The following is a 27,001-nucleotide window of genomic DNA, read 5'->3' on the forward strand; positions in this document are numbered from 1 at the left end:
TTCTTAAGGAGAGAAAGATCGGGTTTATCATAAACTTAAAAATAAAACTTAGAAATTATCCCGTATTTGATGGTACAATATAGTTCTTGCGATTTCAAACAGTTCGTGCTAACGAACTGTAAGTACGGAGTGACCCGGCTCAATAGTAACCGAAACTCTAAAAAACGGAATTTTGATACCCATAGATATGTCAAAGAATTGGTTTTTTATGCTGATTTCAAATATGTTAATCTTATTAAGTTTAGTTATACCCATTAAAGGTTACGAGCCTCAGAGAATTTTCCCTATTTTCAAAAAAAGGGGGATACTGCCCCTAAAAGTCAAGGGATCTCAATGAAAATCACACCATCGGATTCAGCATATCAGAGAACCCTACTGGTTAGGTTTCAAGCTCTTATCCTATATGCAAAAATGTGAAATTTTATATTTTTTGCCAGAAGAAAGTTACGGATGCGTGTTTATTTATTGTTTTTTTTTTGTTTATTTCCCCAGGGGTCATCGTATCGACCCAGTGGTCCTAGAATATTGAGAGAGGGCTCATTCGAACGGAAATTAAAAGTTCAAGTGTCCTTTTGAAGTGACAAAAAAAATTGGATGGCAACTAGGCCCCCTCCCCCACCCTTTTTTTCCAAAATTCGTCCAATCATAATTTTGAGATCGCCATTTGCTCATCATACTTGAAAGGCCAAATAACTATGCCTTTTTGTATAACATGACCCCCCACAGCCCCACGGGAAAGCTCTTTTAGTTATAAAATTTGCCCATTATTTCCGCATAGTATTTGTTATTGGGATGTATGCATACATTTTCGGGTAGGGGGGGGGAATTTTCTGCTGATGGTTTTTCCATGGGAGAATTTCCCATTGGGAGGGAAGTTTACAGGGAGTGAACTTGCCAGGAGAAATTATGCCCTGGGGGAATTTGCCAGAATTCTTATAGAAAATTCTTTTTATATGTCTTGCTTTCTCTTTTCTGTCTCAGTTTTACTCGCAGAGTGATTAAGAGTAATTGTCTGGGGTAAATTTTCACCGGGATTAAATTGCCTAGAGGAAATTTCCATGGGGAGGGTGTTTCTCCGTGGAGGTGGGGCCAGATTTCCTGGTATTCTTTAAAAAATTATCAGAAATTAAATATAAAATAAACAGGTTTTTTCCACTGAAAGTAAGGAGCAACATTAAAACTTAAAACGAACAGAAATTATAACGTATATGAAGGGGGCTACCCCCAAAACTCGCTCTTTACCCTAAAGTTCGAATTTTTGTCCCAATTCTTTGATAATGACTCCTGAAACACATCGGCCGCTTAGTTAGAACAATGAGAACCCTTTTCAAAAATACTAAAAAACTTTAGCATAAAGAGCGAAGTATTGAAGAGTGGACCACACCCTTCATATATGTAATTATTTCCGTTCGTTTTGAATTTTAATGGTGCTCCTAACTTTCAGTTGAAAAAACTTTTTTTTATTTAATTTAAAAAAGAAGCCAAAATTGAATAAACAAATATATTGAAACTAAGAATTTGCACTAGGAAACATTTAAACTAAAAGGTTTCTGGTGTCAAGAGCGGGGAGGTGTGGTATTTTGACCCAGGCTTTTGAAGTCCGGAGTCAAAAGTGATTACTCCTGAGCAAGCTTGAGGTTTTTCCTGTACATTTTTTTTTACCAAGTAAGAAAAACAAATATTTCAAAATTAAAATGAACAGTTTGTATCTGCTCAGCTATAAAAAGTTGGCCCCCCTGAAGCCTGTAAAGCTTTAATTTGGTAGTTGCAGCTGGCTACACGTTACATACCAGTTTTGGTATTCTGGCAAACTTACTGGAAGATAAGTAAGGTAATTTTTCTTTATTAACCTATAAACTAATGATGTCTCCTGAAGTATGTTGTCTGTCATAAGCACTAACTACCTATTCTTCGATCGTCGCGAATGTTGTTTTTTCAAGGCAAAATCTTTTTTTTCTAACGCGACGAGACTTTCCCGTCTGTGCAGCTATAGGTGTTCCATCTTGAGAAAGATGCAATCCCTTAGCTGCTTAAATGCCACGACAAACGGCCTAAAACGGATAAGCATAGTTGTCAACTTCTAAAACTTCTAATAAGTTTGTATTATGGAAAAATCTGATATTAGAGGAGCTCGAAATCCCTGCTTCTCAAGTATGATACTTGAAGCATCCACGGGATACTTCAAGCATCCCGTGATCGCCTGTGGCACACAAAATTTTTGATTGGGGTATCAGGATCGGCTAAAGGAGTCGGTCCCAGATCTCTTTGATAGTAGGTCAAATAGTCTGCAAAGCAGTTTATCATAGCTAAGTGATTTTACAAACGATCAGTAGTTTACTTGTAGACTACATATTTAGATCATAAAGCAGTCACAACTGTGGCCTATAAAGCAGTTAAGAACTGTGGCTTATAATCCGCCGGTCCAGTCCCACAGTTCTTTTATTATGAATGCTTAATTCAAGGATGAAGAGGTAGGGGGCTGCAGCTTAAAGCCAAATCATGTCGTTCCTCTAACTATTTCTGATGCTTTCCATCAGTTGAACGATACCGACCTGCTTAATAATAAAGATGTCCGTGCTACAGTTCCGCGCTCCGTCAATCTAATTGTGTTTTTTTTCTAAATATTCAATCAACGTAAGACCTCAATCAGTTATATGGCACAATTATTTTCAAGAAAATTCAATCAATTATGTGGCACAATTTTCTTAAGAAAATAAAATGTTTTTTGGAAACAGTTTAGAAAACGGTTACTGTTTTTAAGACTTGCCAATTTTTATGGCTTATAGTTTGGCAAATTATTTTGGCTCATAACTTGCCCGTTTTATAGAAAACAAATTCTATTTTTTTATTGAACGTAACTACAGTTGAAACTTTGATCTTTAACTGACGTTACGTTTAGGCAAGTGGTAAGCAAGTAATCTACTTTCAATTTTTTAAGCTGGGCACACAACATACCTTATATCAAAGGTCGACTTCAATGATAGAAAATAATCAAAAAATTCTCCGTTTGAATATGATTCTATTTCCAAAAAGTGAAAATAAAAATACCAAAAATATTTTAATGACTTAAAGAAGTGTGAAACTACTTTTCTGAAATGTGAAAGGAACTCATAGGAATTGAAAACTTTAGAAATTTTGAAATTCTATGAAGCCATTTTTGGGGGAGAGGTTTACTACGGAAACGGTTATTTTTATACCCTTTTCTTATAATACTATGGGAAGCACTTCCGTCTTGGTTGAAGTCAGAACTCAACAAAATCCTTCAAAGAATCTTTGTGGAAAGCTACAAGATTAGAAATTAGAAATTATTCAAAAATCTTTTACTTTGGACCATACAGCCCTTTCGCCTGGCATCATCAACAACTTCAATTACCAAGAACATAAAAATTAAAAACAGTTTTGACTTCCCTTGGGCCCATATTAGCTCTATTTTTACATGAAAATAGTAAGATTTTCTTTTGGTCCTTTAAACACTGTCATACTTGTGGCAGAACCACATTTTGTTCAGTATTGCCATGTTGAGCAGTAAAAATAAAAACTAGGCAAAACTAAGAATCTAAATTTTACAATGCTTTTCGTCCGTGAAAATTCATACATTAGCAATAGGTTGATTCCCAAGGAGGACTACACCTTCAGAGGAAAGCAACACAAGATTAGAAATTAGAAAAACGTCAAAAATCTTCTATTTTGGAACATACAACACCTACTACTACTGCTAACATCTCACCGCAGCACGAAACCGCCTGAGGCTAACCCAGCTACGCACGCTCCTTCTCCATCCCAATCTATTCAAAGCCTCCCTTTACACCCTCCCAGGAAGTTCCATTTTTTTTAAATCTTTCTTTATGACCTCCACCCACCCCAGACGAGGACGGCCTGCTTTCCGTTTAGCTCTAGACGGTTGACCGAAAAGAAGGATACAACACCTTGGTCTGACATAATCAACAACTTAAAGTGCCATCGATATTCAAAAAAAAATTATACCCCCCCTCCCTTGCACCCATCTTAGCTCTATTTTTAATGAAATCAGCAATTTTCTAAGATTTTTATTTTGGTCGTTTCAAACCTATGAGATTTTTTTTTATGGTAGAACAGCATTTTTGTCAGTATTGCCATGTTGAATAGTAAAAAAGAATAAGTGAATCTATTAATGTAAATTTGACAAGAGTTTTCGGCCGCACGGGCAATTGGTTAATTCCCAAAAAAGACAACGCCTTCAAAGAAAAGCTACACCTTCTCATACTGTTTGGTGTTGTAGGTGTTTAGTATATCTTTTTTGCTGATTTTTCATCTGCAAAATCTTGGGCCCGCTTTTGTGCATACCTGTCTATGAAGGTGTTTTTCATTGAAATTTGAATTGCCATTTTAACCAAATTTATTAAGATATATTTAGTGATGCAAGTTTCCCCTCAACGATTTAAACAATCAGATCAGATTTCACTGCCCTTGGTATTTTAAAAATAATTTCAGTCTGCATAATGCAAGAAATTTTCAAGTCTTTTTTATTGAAGCTGTTTTGTTAGCAAGGCCATATCCAGGGGGGGGTATGGAATTTGAACCTCCCCCTGTAAAGTTTGTCCGACTCGTAAAAAAAGTAGCAAAAATGAATATAAACAAATTTTTTAATGCGTTTTTAGTTTTTTTTTTGTAACCCCCCTCCAAAAAAAGAAACAAATCTTTTGTAACACCCCCCCCCCCCCCGAAAAAAAAATCTTGGATACGGCCCTGGTTGTTAGATCTACAGCTGCATATCCAGGAGATGGTTTCCTTAACCTCCCCAACCTGAAATTTGAAAAATATAATTTACTTACTATAGTATGATGGCTTTAAAAGTAAGCTCTATTTATTGACATACTCCTCCTCGCGTAAAGGAGTTGCAACCCTGCCGGAATGGAGTTTCGGCTGCATATGCATAGGATTTGGCTCTAGATTGAGCTGTAAGTTGACTCAGTCCTATTAAGGCTCTCTTAGAATAAGTTCTGAGCATAACACATCTCTGGATATTTCAGTTCCTATTTAGAAAATCTTCTGTATTCTCAGTACTTATTTTCCAGCTGTATCCACTTTATTTCCAAATATTTCCTTTCAAATTTCCCACGGATATGTCTTATTAGTTTCTTGCCTTCCTGAATCTGTTCCATTAATGCCATACTAAATTTCCATATTTCTATCGAAATTTTGCTTCTAATGCTATTTTTCTCTAGTGGATATACTTGGAGCACAGGCATGAATATGGAGATCAGTTTTTACGAGCTATTTTGGATTCCAATGCAAAATTTTCTTGTCGATCAGAGTTAATCCAGGAATTTAAGTTCGGAACCCATTCTGTCTTAGAAACTTTAAAATTAATCAAAGCGTTGGCTTTCCAATTTAACATAACTTGCCCCATTCCTTGCAAGCCATTTCTGGAATAAGGGACTCAAAACTTTTTAGGCCTTAGATTGGAATCTGTACTTTTCATCACGTACATTTAACTTCTAATCACCCTGAATGGTTAATTATGAGGAAAGGTAGCTTTCGGCTATTTTTGCTCATTTAAATTAAGCCTTTTGAGGTGGTAGTCTCAATTTGTTAACTTTTAAAATTGCTGTATTAAAGGAAACTTAACATTTAAAAGTTGACGCACATACTAAAATTAAGAACTACCAAATCAGCCCTGAAGTTTTTTTTTTATTATGTATTTTGTGCAGTGTAAAGGTCGGTCACATATCCCCTAGAACTTCCAAAAGGCTAAAGTGTCAATTTCACCTTATGTATTTTCAACAGTGTGTTTTTACCTGTCATAATATTAACAAGAAAGAAAAAAAAAATCACAATACATAATCAAGTTTCGAAAAAAAATTCTTAAAAGTCGGCTCTGGATCCATTCCTGAGAAGTCTTATTAACATTATTCAACTTCTTTTCAAGATGGCAAAACACCGGTTAACCATAAATTAACTTTCTAGCTAAAAGATAAAAAGACCATTTTACTGGTCATTCAGCGCTCTTTTCAAATATAAAAAAAAAGTTGTTTCAACTGAAAGTAAGGAGCAACATTAAAACTTAAAACGAACAGAAATTAATACGTATATTAAGGGGGTTGCCCCCTCCTCAACACCTTTACTCTTTACGATAAAGTTTTTTTTAGCACTTTAAAAAAAACGTCTTATTATTCGAATTAAACGGCCCTTGTGTTTCAGGAGTCATTGTTAAAGAATTGGGACAAAATTCAAACTTCAGCGTAAAGAGCGAGGTGCTGAGGAGGGGGAAACCCCCTTTATATACGTAATATTTTCTGTTTGTTTTAAGTTTAAATGTTGCTCCTTACTTTCAGTTGAAAAAACGTGTCTTTTGTTTAATTTTTGATCGTGAGGAGGGGAGAAACCCCCTTCCAACGGAAATATCCTCTAGACAATTCGATCCCGGTGAAAATTTACCCCGGACAATTACTCTTGATCACTCCACGCGTAAAATTGAGACGGAAAAGAGAAAGCAAGAAATATAAAAAAAAAATTGTATAAGAATTCTGGAAATTTCCCCCAGTGTATAATTTCCCCTGACAAGTTCACTCCCTGCAAACTTCCCTCCCTATGGAAAATTCCCCAATGAAAAAATTCCCAGCAGAAAATGTGTCCCCACCCGAAAATGTATGCATACATCCCAATACCAAATACTAAGCGCAAACAATGGGCAAATTTATAACTTAAAAACCTTTCTCCTGGGTCTGTGGGGGAAGGGGTCATATTATACCCGAAAACGTAGTTGTTGGGCCTTTCAACTATTATGAACAAATTGGCTATCTCCAATTTTTGATCGGACAATTTTGGGAAAAATAGGGGGGGAGGGGGCCTAGTTAACCTCCATTTTTTTAACTTAAAAAAGGAACCAGAAATTTTAATTTCCGTTCGAATTAGCCCTCTCCCGGTACTAAAGGATCACTGGGTCAAAACGATAACCCCTGGGGAAAAAAACGCACATAAAAAAAAAATAAACACGCATCCGTGATCTTTCTTCTGGCAAAAAAAGAAATTCCACATTTTTGCAGATAGAACCTTGAAACCTCTACAATAGGGTTCGCTGATAGGCTGAATCTGATGGTGTGATTTAGACCCCGGCGCCGCGCCGATGAGGGAAGATCGGCGGCGGCGGGGCCAAAAACAGCGCGCCACGCCACACCGCCGGTAAGATATCGGTGGCGCGCCGTTGGCGCGATCAATGTTGACCGCAAACATTAATGTTTTCATCAGTCTTTCTCTAATCACAGCTTAAATTTAAAACAGATTCGAGCCTATTCATGAGTTCAAAAATTCACAAGTCGCTGGCAGGAAACTGGTCTTCTTCGTTATTCATCAAAAGAAGTAGAAATCTGGTAGAAACGAAATGGCTGTGGCATTTCAGAACCCTTGCATAATACGAGTAGTTGAATTATCTATTAGATATGTATTCTTAACATAAATAATTATCAAAATTAGCAGTATTTTTCATCGAGCATTACTGCATACAAAACTTCAAATACCGTATCAAAAAATTCGTCAGTTATCTGGGTAAAAACTTTGGATATAACTTTGAACTTAGAAGCTTAATTTTTTCATAATGCCCTTTGCCTATATCTGTTTTGTCACCTTTAAAACAGTTGAAATGGGCGACTTTGCTATTGATTGGTTTTTTTTCTCTTTTGGATTCCTAAGAAGCCTTCTTGTATTAAAAATTGGTTTTAATAACAATTTAAGAATGCATTTAAAGTTTTTTTTGGCTTTTTTATAGAATATATGTCATGTAGGCTAAGGCTGAACTGCTGCTTTTTTATTGCTTTTGGTTACTCTTTCGGATATTATTCATTTTTTCTTTTGGGGATTCATTCCAAATTATACACTGATAAATACCTAATATCAGTCAAATTATAAATTGCATCTAAAAGGAGTAAATTTATCAAATTGAAAAATACATGATGAACACTTCATATGAGAACATTTCAATTACAATGACACAAAAAACACTTAATAGTTTATTGGCTATGAAGAAAAATGAAGTACCATCTATTTTCTTAGGTAAAAAATGAAAAGCTCATCCGTTTTAAGTGTAATTAAATGAAATAATATGCAGACTGAAGTAGTTCCAGGAAGATGTTGAAATTGTCATCCTAGTTCGTCACTTTTGATCCAAGCAAAATGTTAGGACACTTAGTATTAGTTATTGAGTTGAAGCTTTGATTTCCAAATGCTCAAAAGAATTACCAAATTTAAGACAGTCGCAACAATAAGTCACCTGTGGTCAAAATACTCAAAGACTCCTCTTTGATCCCTACCAAGGCTCAAAGCTTCTGCTATGGTCATTTCCATGGATATCTCCAAAGAGTTTCTTTTTAAAATAGCTTTCAATCGTAGTTAGGGGTATTTAGACTTTTTTGCTTTTCTTCAAAGCTTTGAAAAAAGTGTTATAATATTCCAAATGTTACATTTGTGCATATTTTTGGTAATCATTTGTGGGGTGATCGAATTTTCTAAACCACTGTAGATACGTAAGAACGTTGCAACATCTAGTACCCTGAGGTCATAAAGCTGTCAAAGACTCCTCCTTGAACCTCCCAAATTGAAAGCTTTTATTATGACCTGGCCTTTTAATGTAACTTGGGCAGTGGACAAAGGGCGCCATTGTCACTCGAGCGCAACGTTAGGTGGGGATGTCGATATCGCTTTCGTCACACCAATTTGATTTAGTGTGAATCTGCCTGGTACTTATGAATAAAAGTTTTCAAATTAAGCCCGTTTCATCAATAAGAAAAAAAAAACAAATTGGAAGCATATGTCCCTTTCCCTTTGGACGATAAAACCATGCAAGTGCTTTTTCAAGTATAACTCACGAAAATCGTGTTAATTTTGTCAACTTTTCAACTTTTTGGCATCCCTGCTTTCAATGAAACAAAATCAAGGTACTATCACTTAAATATAATAATTCCCTATGCCCCCCCCTTTCTGGATACCATCTTGATAGGATACCGTCTCTGCTTTAAATAAAAAAAAGTAATTAACTTATTGGCACCCCTGCTTTAAATTGAAAAATCAAGGTATTATCATTTAAATATGATAGCTCAATACCCCCTTCCCCCCCCTCTGGATACCACCTTGATAGGATGCCGTCTCTGCTTCAAATTAAAAAAATCAACTTTCTGAGATCCCAGCTTTCAATAAATAAAATTTCGAGCTATTATCATTTAAATGTAATATCTCCCTACCCCCTCCCCCCTCTCGATAACACCTTGATAGGATACCGTATCAGCTTCAATTAAAAAAATTGTTTACTTAATAATTGACTAGGTCACCACATGGTTCAAACAAACACGCAAAATAACGTTAAAAATCTTAGTGGTCCTTGAAAAAAATTGAGGGTATGAGTAAAGGGGTACAAAGACAACAACAAAAATGTCGATATCATTCAGATATACCTCAAATTATTGGGAAACTGAGTCATAGATTCGCCAAGGCATTCCATATGATCCAAACAATCTAATTAAAAGGGAGCACACACAAAAGCCAAATAAGGCCAGTAGCCTATGAGAAATTGCAAAATACCCAAGACAATGAACAATTCCCAATGAAAGGCCCTGGGTCTATCAAAATATTTCAACGGTTTCCCAGGGAATTTGATATCATTTTCTTCTGTCTCCACTTTAAATGAAAAAAATAATTGTCTTTTCGGCATCCCTGCTTTCAATAAAAAAAATGATGCATTATCATTTAAAAAAGATAGCCCCCTATCCCCCCCCCCTATAGACAATAATTTACAATTTATTTATGAACCATATTTTTGGGGTAACTTCCGGTTCAATCTTTAATTCCCCAACCTTGTACATAGCTTAGTTTATAGCTAAATTTTGTCTCAACTGAAGGTTTTTTTTTTAGGGGGGGGGGGTAAAAATGTTCCAGAAAGAAGATTGTATTTTCTATTAGGTGTTCAATAATTGAGTATTAAAGATTAATAAAATCTTATCTAAAAACAGCAAAAAAAAAAAAAAAATAGGTAAATTCAAAAGGCAGTAGCAAAAACAATATGTCGGCTATCCGTTATGAAATCCAATAAAAGGCTGAATCTGTATAGGATTTAACGCATTTAATAATTTTATTAGACTTGAAAATAAATTTCCTGAATAAAAGTAAGGTAAGAAATAGCGATTGGGAAACTGCATTCGAAATGATTTAAACTCATTTCATAAAGACGATACTTTTTTTGTCAACATATGAAGAACTCTGTATATTGCAATATTTGCAATATTGCAATATTTGCAATAGCATATTGTATCTGTCTGGTTTTTATGCAAAGTAACAAAATAGACGAAAATTAACGAACAAGAGAGTAGTGAAGAATTATGGTATGTAAAGTAATATTTGGCAAGGAAAGTCACTGGTGATAAATCGCTAGGGGTGGCACCATGATTGCATGATTTTCGGCGATTCGGGGGACCAAATTTTTTTTCGGGGTGACGCATATATTTTCGGGGAAATACCCTAAAATTCGGAGATAATGCAAGCCCTGCTTGATTTCTAATCAGGAAAATCGAAATACTAAACCACACGAGAAGGTAAAGCTTCGATTTTGCGGTTGATGCAATAAAGAATTGCCGCAAAAATAATATAAAGTCGATCGAACGCCACCGCCTCTTCCGGCGGCAGTGTGCCTGCGGCGCGCCGGCGGCGTTACGACACTTCGGCGGCGCCGGGGTCTAGTGTAATTTTAATTTAGATCACTTGACTTTTAGGGAGTGTTTCCCCCTTTTTCCAAAATCAGGAAATTTTTCTCAGGCTTGTAACCTTTGATGGGTAAGACTAAACTTAATGAAACTTATATATTTGAAATTAGAATAAAAAGGCGATGCCTTTGATATATCTATTGGTATCTACAGTTTGTTATCACGAACTGTTTAATAATTGATTTTTTTTTTCTTCCTTGTTGATGTTATTAAACCGTTAGTGGTAAGAAACTATAGGTGAGGAGTGACTCGACTCAACAGCAACTGGAACTCTAAGAAACGGAATTTTGATATCAAAAGATGCATCAAAAGAATAGGCTTATTATGCTGATTCAAAATATATAAGATTCATCAGGTGTAATGTTGCCCACCAAAAGCTACGAACCTGAGAAAGTTTTCCTGATTTTTGAAAAAGGGGGAAACACCCCCAAAAAGTCAAGCAATCTTAATGGAAATCATGAAAATGTTTCGTGGGGATAGGTAGTGCTGAGGGGAAACTCTCCAGTGGAAATTTTACACTGGGGAGGAATTGACAGAATTCCTGTACGAAATTTTTTTCATTTGTCTTACTGTCTCTTTGCCAGCTGAATTTTGCATGTGGAGACGTTCCTGGGGAATTGTGCGGGGGAAATTTTTAGCGGGTTTGGATTTTTGAGAAAATATTTCCACGGAAAGGGGATTTCCAGAGTGATCAGAAAAATGATTAGAAACTAACAATTTTTCCAATCGAAAGTATGCTAAAGAGAATTTTTCCGGCTTAATCGGTTGAAAGAAATTTTACGGAGGGGAGGGGGATATCAGCGAGGATGGAACTGTTGGGAGGAAATTTAATGGGGTTGTATTTTACATGGGAAGAATGTTTCACAGAGGAGTTTCCCTCGAGGGGAGGGAATTTTTCATGGAGCGTGAGCCAGATTTACCGGCATTATTTGAAAAACGATCTGAAATTAAATAAAAAAACAAATTTTTTTTCAACTGAAAGTAAGAAGCAACATTAAAACTTAAAGATAAAAGAAATCATTCCGTATATGAAGGGGTTGTCCCCTCCCTAATACCTTGCTCTTTGCGATAACGTGTGACTCTTTGTCTCAATTTTTTTTAAGCCACTCCTGAAACACAAGGGCTGTTTAATTAGAATCGATAGCATTTTTAAAAGCGCTAAAAAACTCTAGCGTAAAGCGCAAGGTATTAACCAGGGGGGCCACTCCTTCATATACGGAATAGTTCCTGTTCGTTTTAAGTTTTTTATGCTGCTCCTTATTTTCAGTTCAAAAAACTTGTTTTTTATTTATTTAATTACAGATAAAAATAGACTGTTTTTGCTGGATTGCTACGACATGTTCTACGGATGGAGGGTGGCAGATTGCCGAAGATTGTCCTTTTCGGCCAACCGTCTAGGGCCAAAAGAAAAGTAAGTCGTCCCCGAACGGGATAGGAGAATTTCGAAAGGGAGAATTTAAGGGAAGTGGAACTTCTTAGGAGGGTGTAAAGAAGGAGGCTTTGAATGGATTGATTCCATTCATGGATTTCAACTACATTGAACAAAATGGCTATCTCAAAATTTTTATTGGATGTGTTTGGGGAAATGGTGGCCGTGAGAGGGGGATTAATTACCCTCCAATTATTTTCGACTATTAAAAAGGGCACTAGCCCCTTCAATTTCAAATTGAATGAGCACTTTTAGAAGTTTTTACAAGAACCTTTTCGGCCAACCGTTTAGGGCCAAAAGAAAAGCAAGTTTTCCCCGAATGGGATAGGAGAATCTCGTAAGGGAGAATTTATGGGAAGTGGGGGTTCTTAGGAGGGTGTAAAGAGTGAGGCTTTGAATGGATTGAGATGGAGGAGGAAAGTGCGTAGCTATGCTGGCCTCAGGAGGCTTGGTGCTGCAGTGAGTTGTTAGTTGTTTTAGTAGTATAAAGATATTTGCTATTTATGGTCATGGTCACAGTTTACAGTAATAGTAATTTACTCTGCGGTCTGCTGATACAATGGGGATTAGTCTTGTCAGCGAGCAAAGTTCCCACTTCGAAGTGTGGAAGAAAGACCATAGGGCCTATGGAAGCAAAGGACTAGAGCCCGATTGTCGGCAAAAGAGCTTGAGTAGGGCAAGACTTGTACCTCATCATAGATAGTAAATTCTAGATAAGTTTTGAGGTAACATCCAAACGAATTCAAGAGAGACGAAGGAAGAAAATCGAATTCAACAAAGGTTTGTTTGTAGCAAGTATTTCTGCAATGCGCTCAGGAAGCACCACAGAGGGAGGTGTCGGTAGCCAATTCCAATATCCTCAGGAACTGTTGGGCACCACTCATGTTCACCTAAGGAGGACATGCAAAAAACCTTGAAAGAGGATGATTTGAACCCAGGGACTAAAGTAGAGTAAAGACACACATTTTGAATTGAATTTTTTTATAATTTACAATAAATCTTGCTCCACTTCGTCAAAATATAACCTACTCCAAAAACCAACTCCTACGTACTTGCCTAATAATTTGACATGCTTAAATTTCCTAAAACGGATCATCCTAAGGAAACTGTACGGCCACTAACTCTGCTAGCATAGTATCGTCGTACTCAGAAGGTATAAGAGATTAGTCTTCTCATTAACTTCTATCAAACGGTAAAGGGTCAGCTGCCCCAATGATTTTGATCCTCGTTTATATTGAGGCTAGGTTTTTAAAATAGCCAATGTTTCATGAAGCCAATTTTATCATCTTTAGAAATTCAAAGGGCCACACAAGTTAAAGACTGTTTTTATTTGTTCGAAAAAAGCGGCTTTTTACAGAGCATTTATAATTTTCTTTATTTTTGCTTTTTTCCCAAAGCTAATTTATTAGTACAACTGCAGTTCTTAGTATAGCTGGAACTACTTATTGAGAGAAATGTGAACCGTTTGTAGAAATTTGAGCAGTAGATTGGAACCAGTAAATCAATCAAGATTCGGTTCTTCGATCTCAGCTTAGAACTTCAAGAGTTAGGAAGGTAATATTGCAATTTCAGAATATTAATCTATGAAAATGCTTGAATGAAGTTAAGCTATATGTTAAGCTATTAATCGAAAGTGCAACAGACAAACTTCTCTTTAGTCTAGAAAAGCTACAAATATAAGTTTTGCTGTTTCAAGAGAAAATTTTAGTCTAATTGAAATATTTAGACATCCACTCATCTATGTATTTTAAGGGGATTCGATCCCTTAAACCTCGATCACCCTACCTCGCCCAATATAAACTTTTTTAGTTTGTGTGGCCAAAATATTTAAAAGTGATTTGGTGGTCTTGCCATAACCTGTAGAGCTTGGATAAGAGGTTTGGATAAACGACAGAAAACTAAAAGCCGATACCTACATTCCCTAAATTCTTAGAAAAAACTCTTAGTTTCTCCCGTTTTGCGACGGGGATAAATATATTCCAGTATAATAAAACTTAAATCATTAGAAAGTGTGATTTTTTTTATTATTATTATTAACTGGAGCAGAATTTACTTTTTAAAGATCAGGAGAGGGCAGTCCTTAAATTTTTTTCTAGCATACCCGTACGGGAATTCTCCTCCCGTACGGGTGTACGGGAAACGTTAAAAAACAGCTCAAAACAAGTATCATTTGCGTAATTTGACAGCTTTGGGAATCCCTGTTGTGCTACCCACTTTGATGAAAAACCTTGCCTACATAGGATGCAATATATTCGTGCTGTAAGAACATTGAATATACTGAATAAATAGACTGAGTTTGGTAAGCAATTAGTAACAGATTATACATTTTCTTTATTTTAAACTAGACTCTCGCTAGCTTCCAAAATTACTTTGGAAGCTCCTTGTGGTGATGGAAAAATTCGCCAATGGACCCTTTGTCTTCGAGACGGTCAGCCGACGCTAAAGCTCGCAAGATGAATTTTAAAATATTGAGTCCCCTTAAGCATCTAACCATAGAGAAACAGAGAATTTATATGTAAAAATGTTGCAATCTGGAAACTTTTTGTTCTCATTGCTGACTTTTCTGACTAATCTGAACCAAACTTTTTATTTACAAACAACTTTAAAAACAAACATTATTTTAAAATTACCGCAACGGAAAGCAACAATAATTTAAAAAAAAAAAAAAATAATAATCTCTCTCGATATACCCTAATCATTAAAAAAAATGAAAGAAAAAAAATATAATAAAAAAACCTAAATAACTATAAACCATTATTCAAAAAATACATTTTTAATCTGTTTTAAATAAAACAATGCGCTCAGCCCCCTGAATGCTACTTGGATCTGAAAAAGCGTATTTTCAGTCTAGATTTGTCGTTAGCATTAGTTAACCAGATTTTAAACAGGCTGTGCTAATTGTTTCCAGAAACAAGGAATAATGCTATTGGCTTGCGAAAATAAGTCACAAAAATAAACCAATGAAAATGCAACAGACTTTTTAGCATGGAAATATAACATAAGAAAAAGGACAAAGATCCTCCAGAGTCATCGCTGGCGCATAGAGTATCGAATCGACGATTCACTAATACATGTTTTTCTCTATGGTCCTACTATGCAGATACGCTTTGTTAAATCTATTACACCAAGAACCACCGAAATAATCCGGTCATTGGTTTTTCCTTTACAAATATAAATAAAGTTTCCGATAATATGAGCTGCGTATGACATCCTTAAAGCTAAAAAAAAATAAAAAAAAAAAAATAAAATAAAAAAAAAATATACACGAGCACTCATTTTTTCTTGTAAAACTTACCAACACCTTAAAATTAAAATAAATTAAAAACACCTCGATACATATTTAGTTTGAACAGTGCCAATTCCTTCTTTAATACAAGCACGTATGAAAAGGTCTAATATATATATATATATATATATATATATATATATATATATATATATATATATATATATATATATATATATATATATATATATATATATATATATATATATATATATATATATATATATATTTATATATATATATATAGACAGGGCCGTACCCAGGTGGGGCAAGGTGGCTTAAGCCCCCAGATGTCTTGTGATGAAATACTACCTTAAATACAACTGAAAAATAGGTATTTTGATAGATTTGATCGTCCATGTTAAAAAAATGAACAATTTGCTGTTTATAAAATTCGCTCTAAATTCACCCTAGATTTTTGCTTTTTTTATTTACGAAAGATTCTCAAAATTCAACCAAAAACAAGGAATTCAAAGCATATGAGGTGGGCTCGTCCTTTCATACTAAATAATTTGCGCTCCTTGTAAGCTTTGATTTTTTTTTTTTTTTTTTTTATTCTCAATTACTCTTAAAAATTTATTAAGAACTTGACTGTACCCGTCAAATTCTTTCGAATCATGAACCTTTTTTTAATTTATTATTTTTTTTCTTTTAATAGCATATTTAGTTATTCATTGTCAGGAAAACTTTTATTATCTTCTTTTGTCTTTACTGCTTTCATCTATTATGTAGCTGCAACAATCTTTCATCTTTATACCTTTTCATTCCTGTTTTTTATTGACTGATATAAAACTGTTATGCTATCACTTTCTTTTCTTTTATTGAACTATTGTATCTACAAAATATTCATCCTGCATGAATGGCCAGAAATGAGGATTTTTCTCACTGAGAACTTGGAGAGAAAAAAGAATATGTCAAAGACAGACAGTATTTATTTAACCTGTTTGCAGTTTTCTTCAATCCCCATAAGTAGCTATCCGCAACATACTGAGTTGCAACACCCCCAATTACAACAGATTTACATTACGGAACTTTCCCTACAAAACGTTCACTACTGCTAAATTAAGAAAAAAACTAGCTTATTTTCAACCTAAACCATGCAGGAATTGTTGTAAAAGTCAGGGGGCTCTTTATCTTTACCCTTGGTCTTTGCGATAAAACTTGACCTGTGCTTTCCTGAAATTATTCCACAGTGTATCAAATATAGCTGGTTAGTAATTTGCTGTATGACTGTATATTATTTATCAACTGTCTTTCAACATGTTTGAATTTCTAAGCTTTAATTTATTTTTATTTCCATTATATATTATGTTTTTTATTATAATGTTTATGGTATTATGTTTTTGCTATAAGCTTTAATTGTTTTTTATTTCTACAAGTATAACGAAATCTTGTAAATTATTAAAATTCTATCATGGAATTGTTGTTGTCAAAATTAGAACTATCAGAACTTGGTTAATTATTGGGAAAAGAGTAGGACAAGCTCTTCCTAAAATTTCCTTCATCTTTCAGAACAATTACTTGTGATCCTACCTCAAGCGACAACTGTCATCTAACTCCAAATGGGGATAATTCAAAAGTTACTTCGTCATTAATGTACATGCACTACCTAGAAAATGTAAGTAACAGTTTGACATCCCACTTCTTACGTTTACGTGTATGTGTTGGATTAACGACGCTTCTTGACTACTATGGTCCTTGCGTCGGTCCTTTAGTGTGTTGCTACTGCTGAGCTCAAACTCTGGGTCCCGTATTACCATTGTGCCACCTACTTTTTAGTCACCTACTTTTCTACTTTTTCATAACATAACTTTTTATCGTTTGAATTTTAAATATTTTGATAATAGGAGACACGCAATCCTTATCTTGCGTATGCTCTGGCGATGTGTCCTTTCGCCCCCGAAATACCAAACTTTTACGGTGTTCACTATATTTTCCAGTATTTACCATATAATTCTCCAATTTTTGTGTTTGTGTGTGAGTTTTCCAATTTGTGACAGTTCAGAAACAAGACCATGCATAAGGGTTGTCATGGTTGTTGTAATCGCTGCTGCAACCTAGTAAAGCGCGAAATACGGCCCATAGTAATCAAAATTTTAAACGTGCGTTATAAAAATGAATTAAATAATGAAAAAATGTTTTATTTGTATTTGATTCAGGTCCTATTTGTATTTGATCCTACTATAGAAGTTTCAAGCTCCTATATGCGAAAATGTGGAATTTTGTATTTTTTGCCAGAAGAAAGATCACAGATGCGTGTTTATTTATTTATTTTTTTCCCCGGGGATGGTCGTATCGACCCAGTGGTCCTAGAAAATCGTGGGAGGGCTCATTCGAACGGAAATATAAAGTTTTAGTGCCCTTATTAAGTGACCAAAAAAATAGAGGGCAACTAGGCCCCCTCCCATGCTGATTTTTTCCCCAAAGTCACCCGATCAAAATTTTTCGATAGCCATTTTGCTCAGCATGGTTGAAAAATACAAAAACTATGCCTTTGATCTAATCACCCGCAGTCCACCACATGACTTAATCCCCCACAGTTCCCGGGGAAAGGTCTGCAAGTTATGAACTTAGCCCAATATTTACATATAGTATTGGTTATTGGGAAGTATACAGAAGTTTTCAGGGGGGATTTTTCTGGTTCTTGGGGGGATCGGTCGGGGGTTACGAGGGAGGATATTTCTATGGAGGAATTTTTGATGGGGGAAGGGACATTGCTGTGAAGGGGGAGCCAGATTTCCCAGCATCATTTAAAAATAAAAAGAATCAGAAATTAAATTAATTTTTTTTTCAACTGAAAGTAAGGAGCAGCATCAAAACTTTAAACGAACAGAAATTAATACGTATATGTTCGGGTTCGCCCCCTACTTAATGCTTTACTCGTAACGCTAAAGTTTTTTCTATACTTTCACCAGAGCTATTGATTGTAATCAGCGACATTTGAAATTAAGGGGTCATCTTTCCAGAACAGGAACAAAATTTTAACTTTACCGTAAAGAGCAAAGTCCCCTAGTACAATCCCCTAATATACGTAATAAAAATTAGCGAATATCGAAGTTCGTTGCGTAGGTTAATTCGTAAGTTTCGTCAGATCGAAATTTCGAGAAATCCATTTAGCCAAAAACAAAAGTAAAATTAATATGCAAATTTCGTTTATTATTCATGTATGGTGAGGCAAAATCAAAGCTGCATTAATTCAAAAACTTTCAGAAATTGAATAAAAAAAACAAGTTTTTTTAACTGAAAGTAAGGAGCGACATTACAACTTAAAACGAACAGAAATTATTTTTTGTATGAAAGGGGCTGTCCCCTTCTTAACGTCTCACTCTTTACGCTAAAGTTTGACTCTGTCTCACAACTTTATTTTCTAAAACAATAAAAACTTTAGCGTAAAGAGCAAGGCGTTGAGGGGGAGCAGTCCCTTTCATATGCAGAATAATTCCTGTTCGTTTTAATGTTTAATGTTGCTCCTTACTTTCAGTTTAAAAACTTCTTTTATTTAATGTTAAAAAGGACAATATATATATATATATATATATATATATATATATATATATATATATATATATATATATATATATATATATATATATATATATATATATATATTTAGATGGTGTGATTTTCATTAAAATATTATGACTTTTTAGGGTTTTTATTCGCCTTTTTTCAAAAATAATGCAATTTTTTTCAGGTTTGTAACTTTTGATGGGTTTGATTAAACTCAATAAAGCAAATATATTTGAACTCAAAATGAAAATCCGATTTTTTTTTTATGCATCTATTGTTATCAAAATCCTGTTTTTTAGAGTTTCGGTTACTATTGAGGCGGGTTGCTCCTTAGTTACAGTTCGTTACCACCAACTGTTTGATCAAGTTGATGGAATGTGATGAAGAAGTGAAGAGCCATGGCTAATTGGAGGAAAAGCCAAGACTAATAGTCTTAGTGAGAGGCAAAAGTCTTTTTCAGAATTGACTCATACAAATCCACTCAAACGAGAAGTTGTATGAGTCATTCAGAAACCAAATTGAAGTCGTAGGTCCTTTATATGAGCTATTTAGAAGCCAAACAAATTAATATTATTCATTTATTTGGTTTAGTGTTAAAGAACTAATTGTGTTTTGAAGGTATATTAAATAAGAAAAATTAAAATGAACATAAGAGCAACACTGGAATCTGAAAATGAACAGAAATTATCCTATTTAATAGAGGGCCTCCTGCCGTCTCAGCCTCTTACTTTTACGCTAAGTTTGACTAGTGATTTACTGAAAATACTTATTGTTCAATAAACATTAACAACTGTTGCATTATCGAAGAAGTGTGATAAAATCTTTAATTTCTAAATTTTTCATTGCATTGCTCTTGCTTTAAATTTGATTAGAAAAAAGTTTTTTTCAACTTAAAGAAAGGAGCAGGGGAGTAGCTCCAGTATTTTTATTGGGGTGGGGGGGCAAGAGGGGTTCATATCTGGATAGTCAAGGGACATGAGCTTCATAATATTTTTTCCATTTGTTTCGGGGGCAACTGCCCCCTTGCCCTCCCTCCCGAAACGACGCCCCTGGAAAGGAGGAACATTAAAACTTAAAACGAACAGATATTATTCTGTATATGAGGGGGTTGCCCCCTCATCAATACCTAGCTCTTTACGCTACAGTTTTAGTACTTTTGAAAAAGCCTCTTATTCTAATTAAAAGGCCCTTGTGCTTCAAGAGTCGTTCTTAAAGAACTGCAACAAAAAAAAACTTTAGCGTAAAAGAGAGATATTGAGGAGCGTTTAACCCCTCTCATATATGGAATAATTTCTGTTCGTTTTAAGTTTTAATGTTGCTCCTTACTTCAAGTCGAAAAAATATTTTTTTTTAATTTAATTTCTGATCATGTCTAAAATAATGCCGGGAAATCTGACCCCTCTCACCGTAAAACTCCCTCATGGAAAATTCTTCCTACGTAAAATGCCCCTCCCCCGGAAACTCTCCCTTATAATTTCGATCCTCGTTGGAAAGTCCCCCGGAAAACTTTTGGACGATTCTGCCTAAAACTTTCTCTTTAGTATACTTTCATTTGAAAGACTTTAATTTCTGATCTTTTTCAAATTACACCAGAAATCTCCCACCCTCCGAGGAAAGTTTTCCCTGGAAATCCTTCTTCAGAAAATCCCCCCATGAAGAATTTCACCCACGGAAAATCCATCCCCCCAGATAAATCATCCAGACACTTCCAAATCCGCTGAAAGGTTCCCCCGGAATATCTCCAAATATAAAACTGAGTCGGCAAAGAGAATGTAAGACAAATAAAAAGAATTTCGTATGAGAATTCTGGCATTCTCCCGGTGTAAAATTTCCCTTGAAAGATACATACAAGAGATATCAGTGATTAAGTCACTTTTCTGTATTTATTGGAAGAGCCGCTTACGAACGGTTGGAAAACTTCACTTTAAAAATGTACTTTTGCCTGTTTCAGGTGCTAAGTCCCCCCCCCCCCAAAAAAAAACAATCTAATAATCTTGCGCCCTCCAACAATAGCTGGTATGCTATAATACAATCCTTTTTAATCGTTAGTAATGCTGCATATATGTTCTATATATTAGCCCTTCATTTTGGATGGGCAGGGTATATGTTTAGAGACGAATGCAGCACCAAGTGACATTTATACGTCTTAGAAAGGGAGGACATGTTTATAGCTTTTCAATAGTTCCAAGCAGGGCCATATCCAGGGTTTTTTTTGGGGGGGGGTTTACAAAAGGATTTTTTCGGGGTTAAAAAAAACGCATCTCAAATTTGTTTATATTCATTTTTATTACGTTTGTACGGGTCGAACAAACATTGGGGGGGGGGCAAACCCCCCTGGATACGGCATTGGTGTCAAGCCTATTAGCTATGTCAGAATTTTTCTGGAAAGTGTTTGGACCCTACTTGGGCAAAAATTTCTGTTTTATTTAAAAAATACGGTAGAAATCGGCGTCTTTTCCCTCCTTTCCTGACATTTTTTAACTTTTTTCAGGAACTCGACTGTTTCTTAGTGATTTTAAATTCATTGAATTTGGAATCAATGTATAAGAAAATTCTTTTGATATATTTATTGCTATTAAAAAGTCATTTCTTAGAGTTGGTTACTATTGACACAGGCCAGTCTTTAATTACAGTTACCACGAACTGGTTGATAAGAAAATGTCCTGAAAGTAAAGGCTCTTAAAAAAAATTCAACAAGTGAAAATAAATAGTTTTTGAAGTCTATTTGAATAAATCCTTTCTAATTTGTATTCGCACTTTCCTTAACATATTAACCAAATTGATATATACCTTAGATTCATACACATCAGCAAATAAAGAAAATTATGACCATTTTTTCTTTTAGATGAATGGTCTCAGTAGATTTGTCAAATGATATCTTCTATTGCATTATTTTATCTGGCAACTGATCCACTTATGTTTTAATTTTGTTTTGTTTTAACTCCAAATATCGAGCAGGCTTTCCTGAAAATGGATTTCTTTATCCAAGTTTTGTAGTATCCTCCAGAATCAAGCTATCATAATTCGGCTGTATTAAAAAAGGAAAACTTAGAAAAAAGATCTGTTACATAAAGAAACAGAGATAAATTTGTAAAATATTATTTCATTCTAAAAAGGCTTAAAATTTCGCACATGAACCAATCAAGTTTTAACACGTCACGATTATTGTGACGTGGCATATTGTGACGTGGCCTTTCCTTTCTGGCTTACGCCCGATGAATAATGTTATGGGCCACTGAAAATAACTCATAGATGTAAACCAGTAAAATGAAAAGGACACTTTTTACTAAGGTGTTCTAAGAAAGTAATCTCTCTTTTTCTCTGTATTTACAGCATCTATGTATATGCCTTTGCTTGCAGTTTCTTTAATCAATTCAAAATCCTACAGCCCCTTCTCGTATTTCACGCATCTCCCCTTATCTTTTCAAACCATAATATTTGGAATTATGAGAAGCTTAGTTTATCATTTTGTCAAAATTTTTGCTTACATTCACTAATTTTTCTGGCAGTAAGAAAAGTATTCCCATCAATTTTATTAGATAATTTCTAATTCCCCAGATGCTATCTGAACAATAAATTGTAAAAATTGCTAGATAGAATTTTCTTGGAAACATATTAAATTATTTCTTGACGCTTGGATATTAGGACTTCCCAGTTCTTAAGAGTCACTTATTCTACAAAAAACTTTCCAGTAAATTGTTTATTCTTCGAAGTTATAAGAAATTTGACGAAGGAGTTAAATTATTCAAACAACTTTCAATTGTTCATCCCTAACTAATACCCCAAATGATCGTCAGATTTCATTGCACTATTATATTTTATTGAATTAAGAAAGGAGTTGGAGTGACATGGGCCCTAATGACTCGGATTTCATCAAGCTGTAGCAATCTTAAATTCTGTATGAAATGTACCCGTGAAGTCTTTCTAGTGGTTGTCTTCTAATAAACCATTGTTAAAGATATTGCATAGTTAAACTTTTTTGATAAAAATAGGGGTTTAGGGGAGCAGTTTCCCTCTTTTATATTTGGGCGCTTTTGTGCGGTGTGATCTTTTTGTTGTTCATATGTGGTAAAAAAATGCTTTTTCTTTCGAATATTTTCGAAAGAAAAAGCTCAATATTTTACGATTACTGGTTCGATGCGACCATTCCTAGAAAGGAAGAAAGATCAACAAGTAAATAGACACTTCATCGACGACTGTCCTTCTTAAGAAGAACACGAATTCATATTCTTAATAGAGGGCTGAAAACTCCAATCAAGATTTTCAGATAACTAGAATTTGTGTCTTAATTTTCACGTTGATCCTACCCCTTTTTGGGATGATTTCCCTCTGTTTCTAAACTTATGCAAGCTTGTATATATTAATAATTTTTTCATAGGGAACTTCAGACTGAATAAGCATTACATATTTGGAGTTAGTATACAAAAGTATTTTTATGCGTGAATTGTTTCCAGCATTCTCCTTTTACAGTTTCAGCTACTGTAACGATTGCTCTTTACTCACCTTTGTTCTCCATGATTTTTCTGGTAAAGTTCAAAAGAAAATAGAAAATACGACAGCAATAAAAGGTTTTTATTATATTAGCCAAACAAATACATAAAACACCATAAGTTAAATATTTAAATGTACTTAGTATGGTAGGTTAAAAATACCCCTCTGACAAAATCTGTCACATAGCGCCTACAAAACCGTACCCAACATGTGCTTTACGAAGTGACAAACATTTTATTTTATGTATTAACGAATAAATAATAATAGTATTAACTTAATTAACCATACTATTACAATTGGTTAATTATATATAACAATTAATTTTGCATTACACAGCAGCAATCGTCTTGGATGAGGTAATTCAAAAGATGGTATATTACACAACACGAGTTTAACAGGAGAGCCAAAATATTGAAAAATATATTTTGGCTTTGCCGACTGTTCTTGACGGACAGTTGTTTGTACGAGGAAGGTTTCAGGATAAGACCGACACAAAGATGCTCTTGGAGGCTCAAAACTCCAGCTATTTCTGCATTTTTCAAAAGGAAATATAACAAATTTTGAGAAAAATTAGAAATTACTTTAAGACTTAAATCGCATTAAGAACCAGTTGCTTGTACTTCGTTTAATACTGTGTGTTCTACATACCTTTTTAAGAGTTTTTTTTTAATTATAACATCTGACTTGTATATTATAAAGTAGCAAGTAGTATGTTTATTGTATTTACGAATGAATAATAATAGTTATAAATTATTTATGTCAAAATAATAATTTGTAACTCGCAAAGTTGATTTATCTATTTCTGGGAAAAGTTCGGGAGGAAAGGTTCCTAAACTGAAGAAGGTATAGAAGGAAATTTATGGAAATACTTTGGCTGACACTTATTTCTTGCTTAAATGCAGGATGAAAACAGGGAATTTGGTATTTCCAAAGTAGCAATAACTAGACACAAAAAGTGAAACTAAGGGAAAAGAAATAGTCATGAATTAAGGAAAATATACCAACGAAAGGGATAAAGAATAAATTATACGAAAAAGAGAGAAAGCAACACTTTTTAAATGATACAGATTATACATTCATCTAAATAACCAAAGTACTTTTTTAACTCTCAAAACCCAGGGAAGAAAGAGGGTAGCCTTCTACCCTTTCTCAAATAATATCCTTGGTGATTAGCATCTTTGCAAAATACCTTAGACTGCCAGGAGCTGTCCTGGCCAAGTGGTTATCCCGCTAGACTTGAGACCCTTAATCCGTTGCGCCGGAAGTTCAGTTCCTGGTGCCGCTGGTTATTTGGTTTGAACAGGGTCAGTGGCGTGTATCCGTAAGTTCAGCCAGAGTCGACCGGGCTCTAATATGTGTACCTGGAGAAATCTGGGGGAGGTAAACAGGGACGCTCTGTGAAAGCATAGGGGGACTAGCCCCCAACCCCCGTTGTAATTCCTGGCTGAAGGGACATGAGCTGGAGATCAGCACCGTAAGTAGGGATAGTAAAATCCAATGCCGTATTCTTTACTCTTTTTATATTGCGAAATTTTGAACTTCGGTGTAAGCATATTGGGAAAGACGAAATATGTTGTGCTTCCCATGGACTAAAAGTACAATAAAGACGCCTCTATAAGTTTTGCATAAGATAAGATAAGTTTTATTCTTCATTAAATACACATACAATATTACATGTTATTAATCCCTCAAAGGCTCATTGGCCTATACAAAGAGGGACGACATATGAATTACATACTCAGAGATAAAAAACAAAAGAAAATTTAAAAAGGATCTCATGAGTGGCCCGTGGAAGGGATGTTTTTTTTTATAACCCACCTGTTAATTCCTTCAAAAGGAAGTTTAACAGACACAATTCTACGAAAAGAATACAAGGTAAATGGTTGACTTGTAGACTCGTGGAATATTCATCCCTAAGTTTGTAACGGCCTGGTGCTATGAATTTTATCATATAAATATAAGACCCTTGGATAAATCATGGAATATTGTATTTCATAAGGTCTGTGCACTGGCGGATTAGGGGGTGGGTACCCCACACCCCTGAGATTTTTTCTGGCGCCCTCTTATCCTGTTTTTTTACTCTTTTTTTTAGAATAAATTTGTCAATTTGGTAAATTATTGGCATCTTTGTCACATTGCCTATCCCCAGGATTTTGCTCATTGGCACCCTTATCACATTGAGCCTCCCCCAGGACTTTGCTGTAGATCCACCCCCGGGTCTGTATATTTTTCAAACATCCATCTGACACTAGAGACGTTCAGTATCTTCAGTCAGCTATAGGAAACTCGTTTCTTTTCATATTTAATTACACCAAAGGTGTAAAACAAACCCACAATCTTACTGTATCTTACTATATCTCGGGGCCAGGGGTTGAATGCACCGTTCGGCTTTTTTCTGTTGGGAAAAAAAGTAAAATATAGAAAATGTATTCCTTTTTAGATAAAAGTTGCAATCGTGGAATTGAAGATTAGTATTAGAAGATTCATCTGGATAAAGAATTCGATCAAAGGAAAGGGTAGGATAATTAATCTTCGTCAATGAAGACTTTCAAATTTGTAGCTTTGGGTAGATAATTTCGGAGACCACACTGCCTTTCCATGACGATAAATAAAAGTTCAAATAGGGATAAAATCCTTTTAATAGACAGTGATGATTATAACAGTGATAGAAATTCACAAAAATACCAGATATTTCGGTCACATATACAGTGACCGTCATCAGTAGTAAAATTAAAATAAAACAATTTAAAACAAAAGTTTATATACTAAATCAAATAACACTACATATTGTTTGAATCTCTAATTCTTTTCAAAGCAAAGGCGGAAGCTATTCTTTGCTTTGAAAAGAATTAGAGATTTAAACAATATGTAGTTTTATTTGATTTAGTATATAAACTTTTGTTTTAAATTGTTTTAGTTTAGTTTTACTACTGATGACGGTCACTGTATATGTGACCGAAATATCTGGTATTTTGTGAATTTCTATCACTGTATAATCATCATGTCTATTAAAGGATTTTATCCCTATTTGAACTTTTATTTGTAGCTTTGGGAAGTATACCCGGCTTTGTCTCTTGGCTGGGGGATTGGGTTGTGTATTTTAGGGCATCTTTGTTGCAGGGACAGGGACAAGGTGACTTTTAATATTATGTTGGGGGTAGGGGTAATTTTTCTCCGATCCTTATGAAAGTATGCACACTACGTTTTTTTCTTTTTTATTTGTTTTGTCGGACAGGTTTCGCTTCTAGTTATTCACTGTTTTGTTAGGGAAGAGTTGTACCTCTTGTTTAGTAAATAACTTACATTCCTTATGATCAAGGCCATATACAGGATTCTGCTTCGGGGGCAGAGGGGGCTGAAAAAAAATTTAAAAACGCAACAAAATGTGTTTATATGCATTTTCGTTACGCTTTAACTAGACAGACAAACGTTTTGGGGGGGGCGGGGGGCTCACACCCCCTAATTTTCCATGGATACGGCCTTGCTTATGGTACATAGGTTATGGAGTTTTGTATTTTGTTGAGCTACGCTAAATGATAGGTCTTTTAAGCATTGAGCGCA

At 34.9% G+C, this 27,001-nt stretch overlaps 1 protein-coding gene across 1 annotated transcript in view; it reads left to right on the forward strand.

Moving 5' to 3' along the window:
* The window catches only part of LOC148954987 (calcium-activated chloride channel regulator 1-like), a 228,153-nt gene that overhangs the window by 111,689 nt on the left and 89,463 nt on the right, over positions 1–27,001 (forward strand). The window contains exon 4 of the mRNA XM_089099575.1: positions 16,952–17,057. Coding sequence (XP_088955701.1) covers positions 16,952–17,057 — 106 coding nt within the window. The remainder of the gene's footprint in view (positions 1–16,951; positions 17,058–27,001) is intronic.

The sequence above is a fragment of the Artemia sp. Qi Xiang Cuo genome, chromosome 2, assembly GCF_049724085.1.
Source record: "Artemia sp. Qi Xiang Cuo chromosome 2, ASM4972408v1, whole genome shotgun sequence".
Taxonomy (NCBI): Eukaryota; Metazoa; Arthropoda; class Branchiopoda; order Anostraca; family Artemiidae; genus Artemia; species Artemia sp. Qi Xiang Cuo.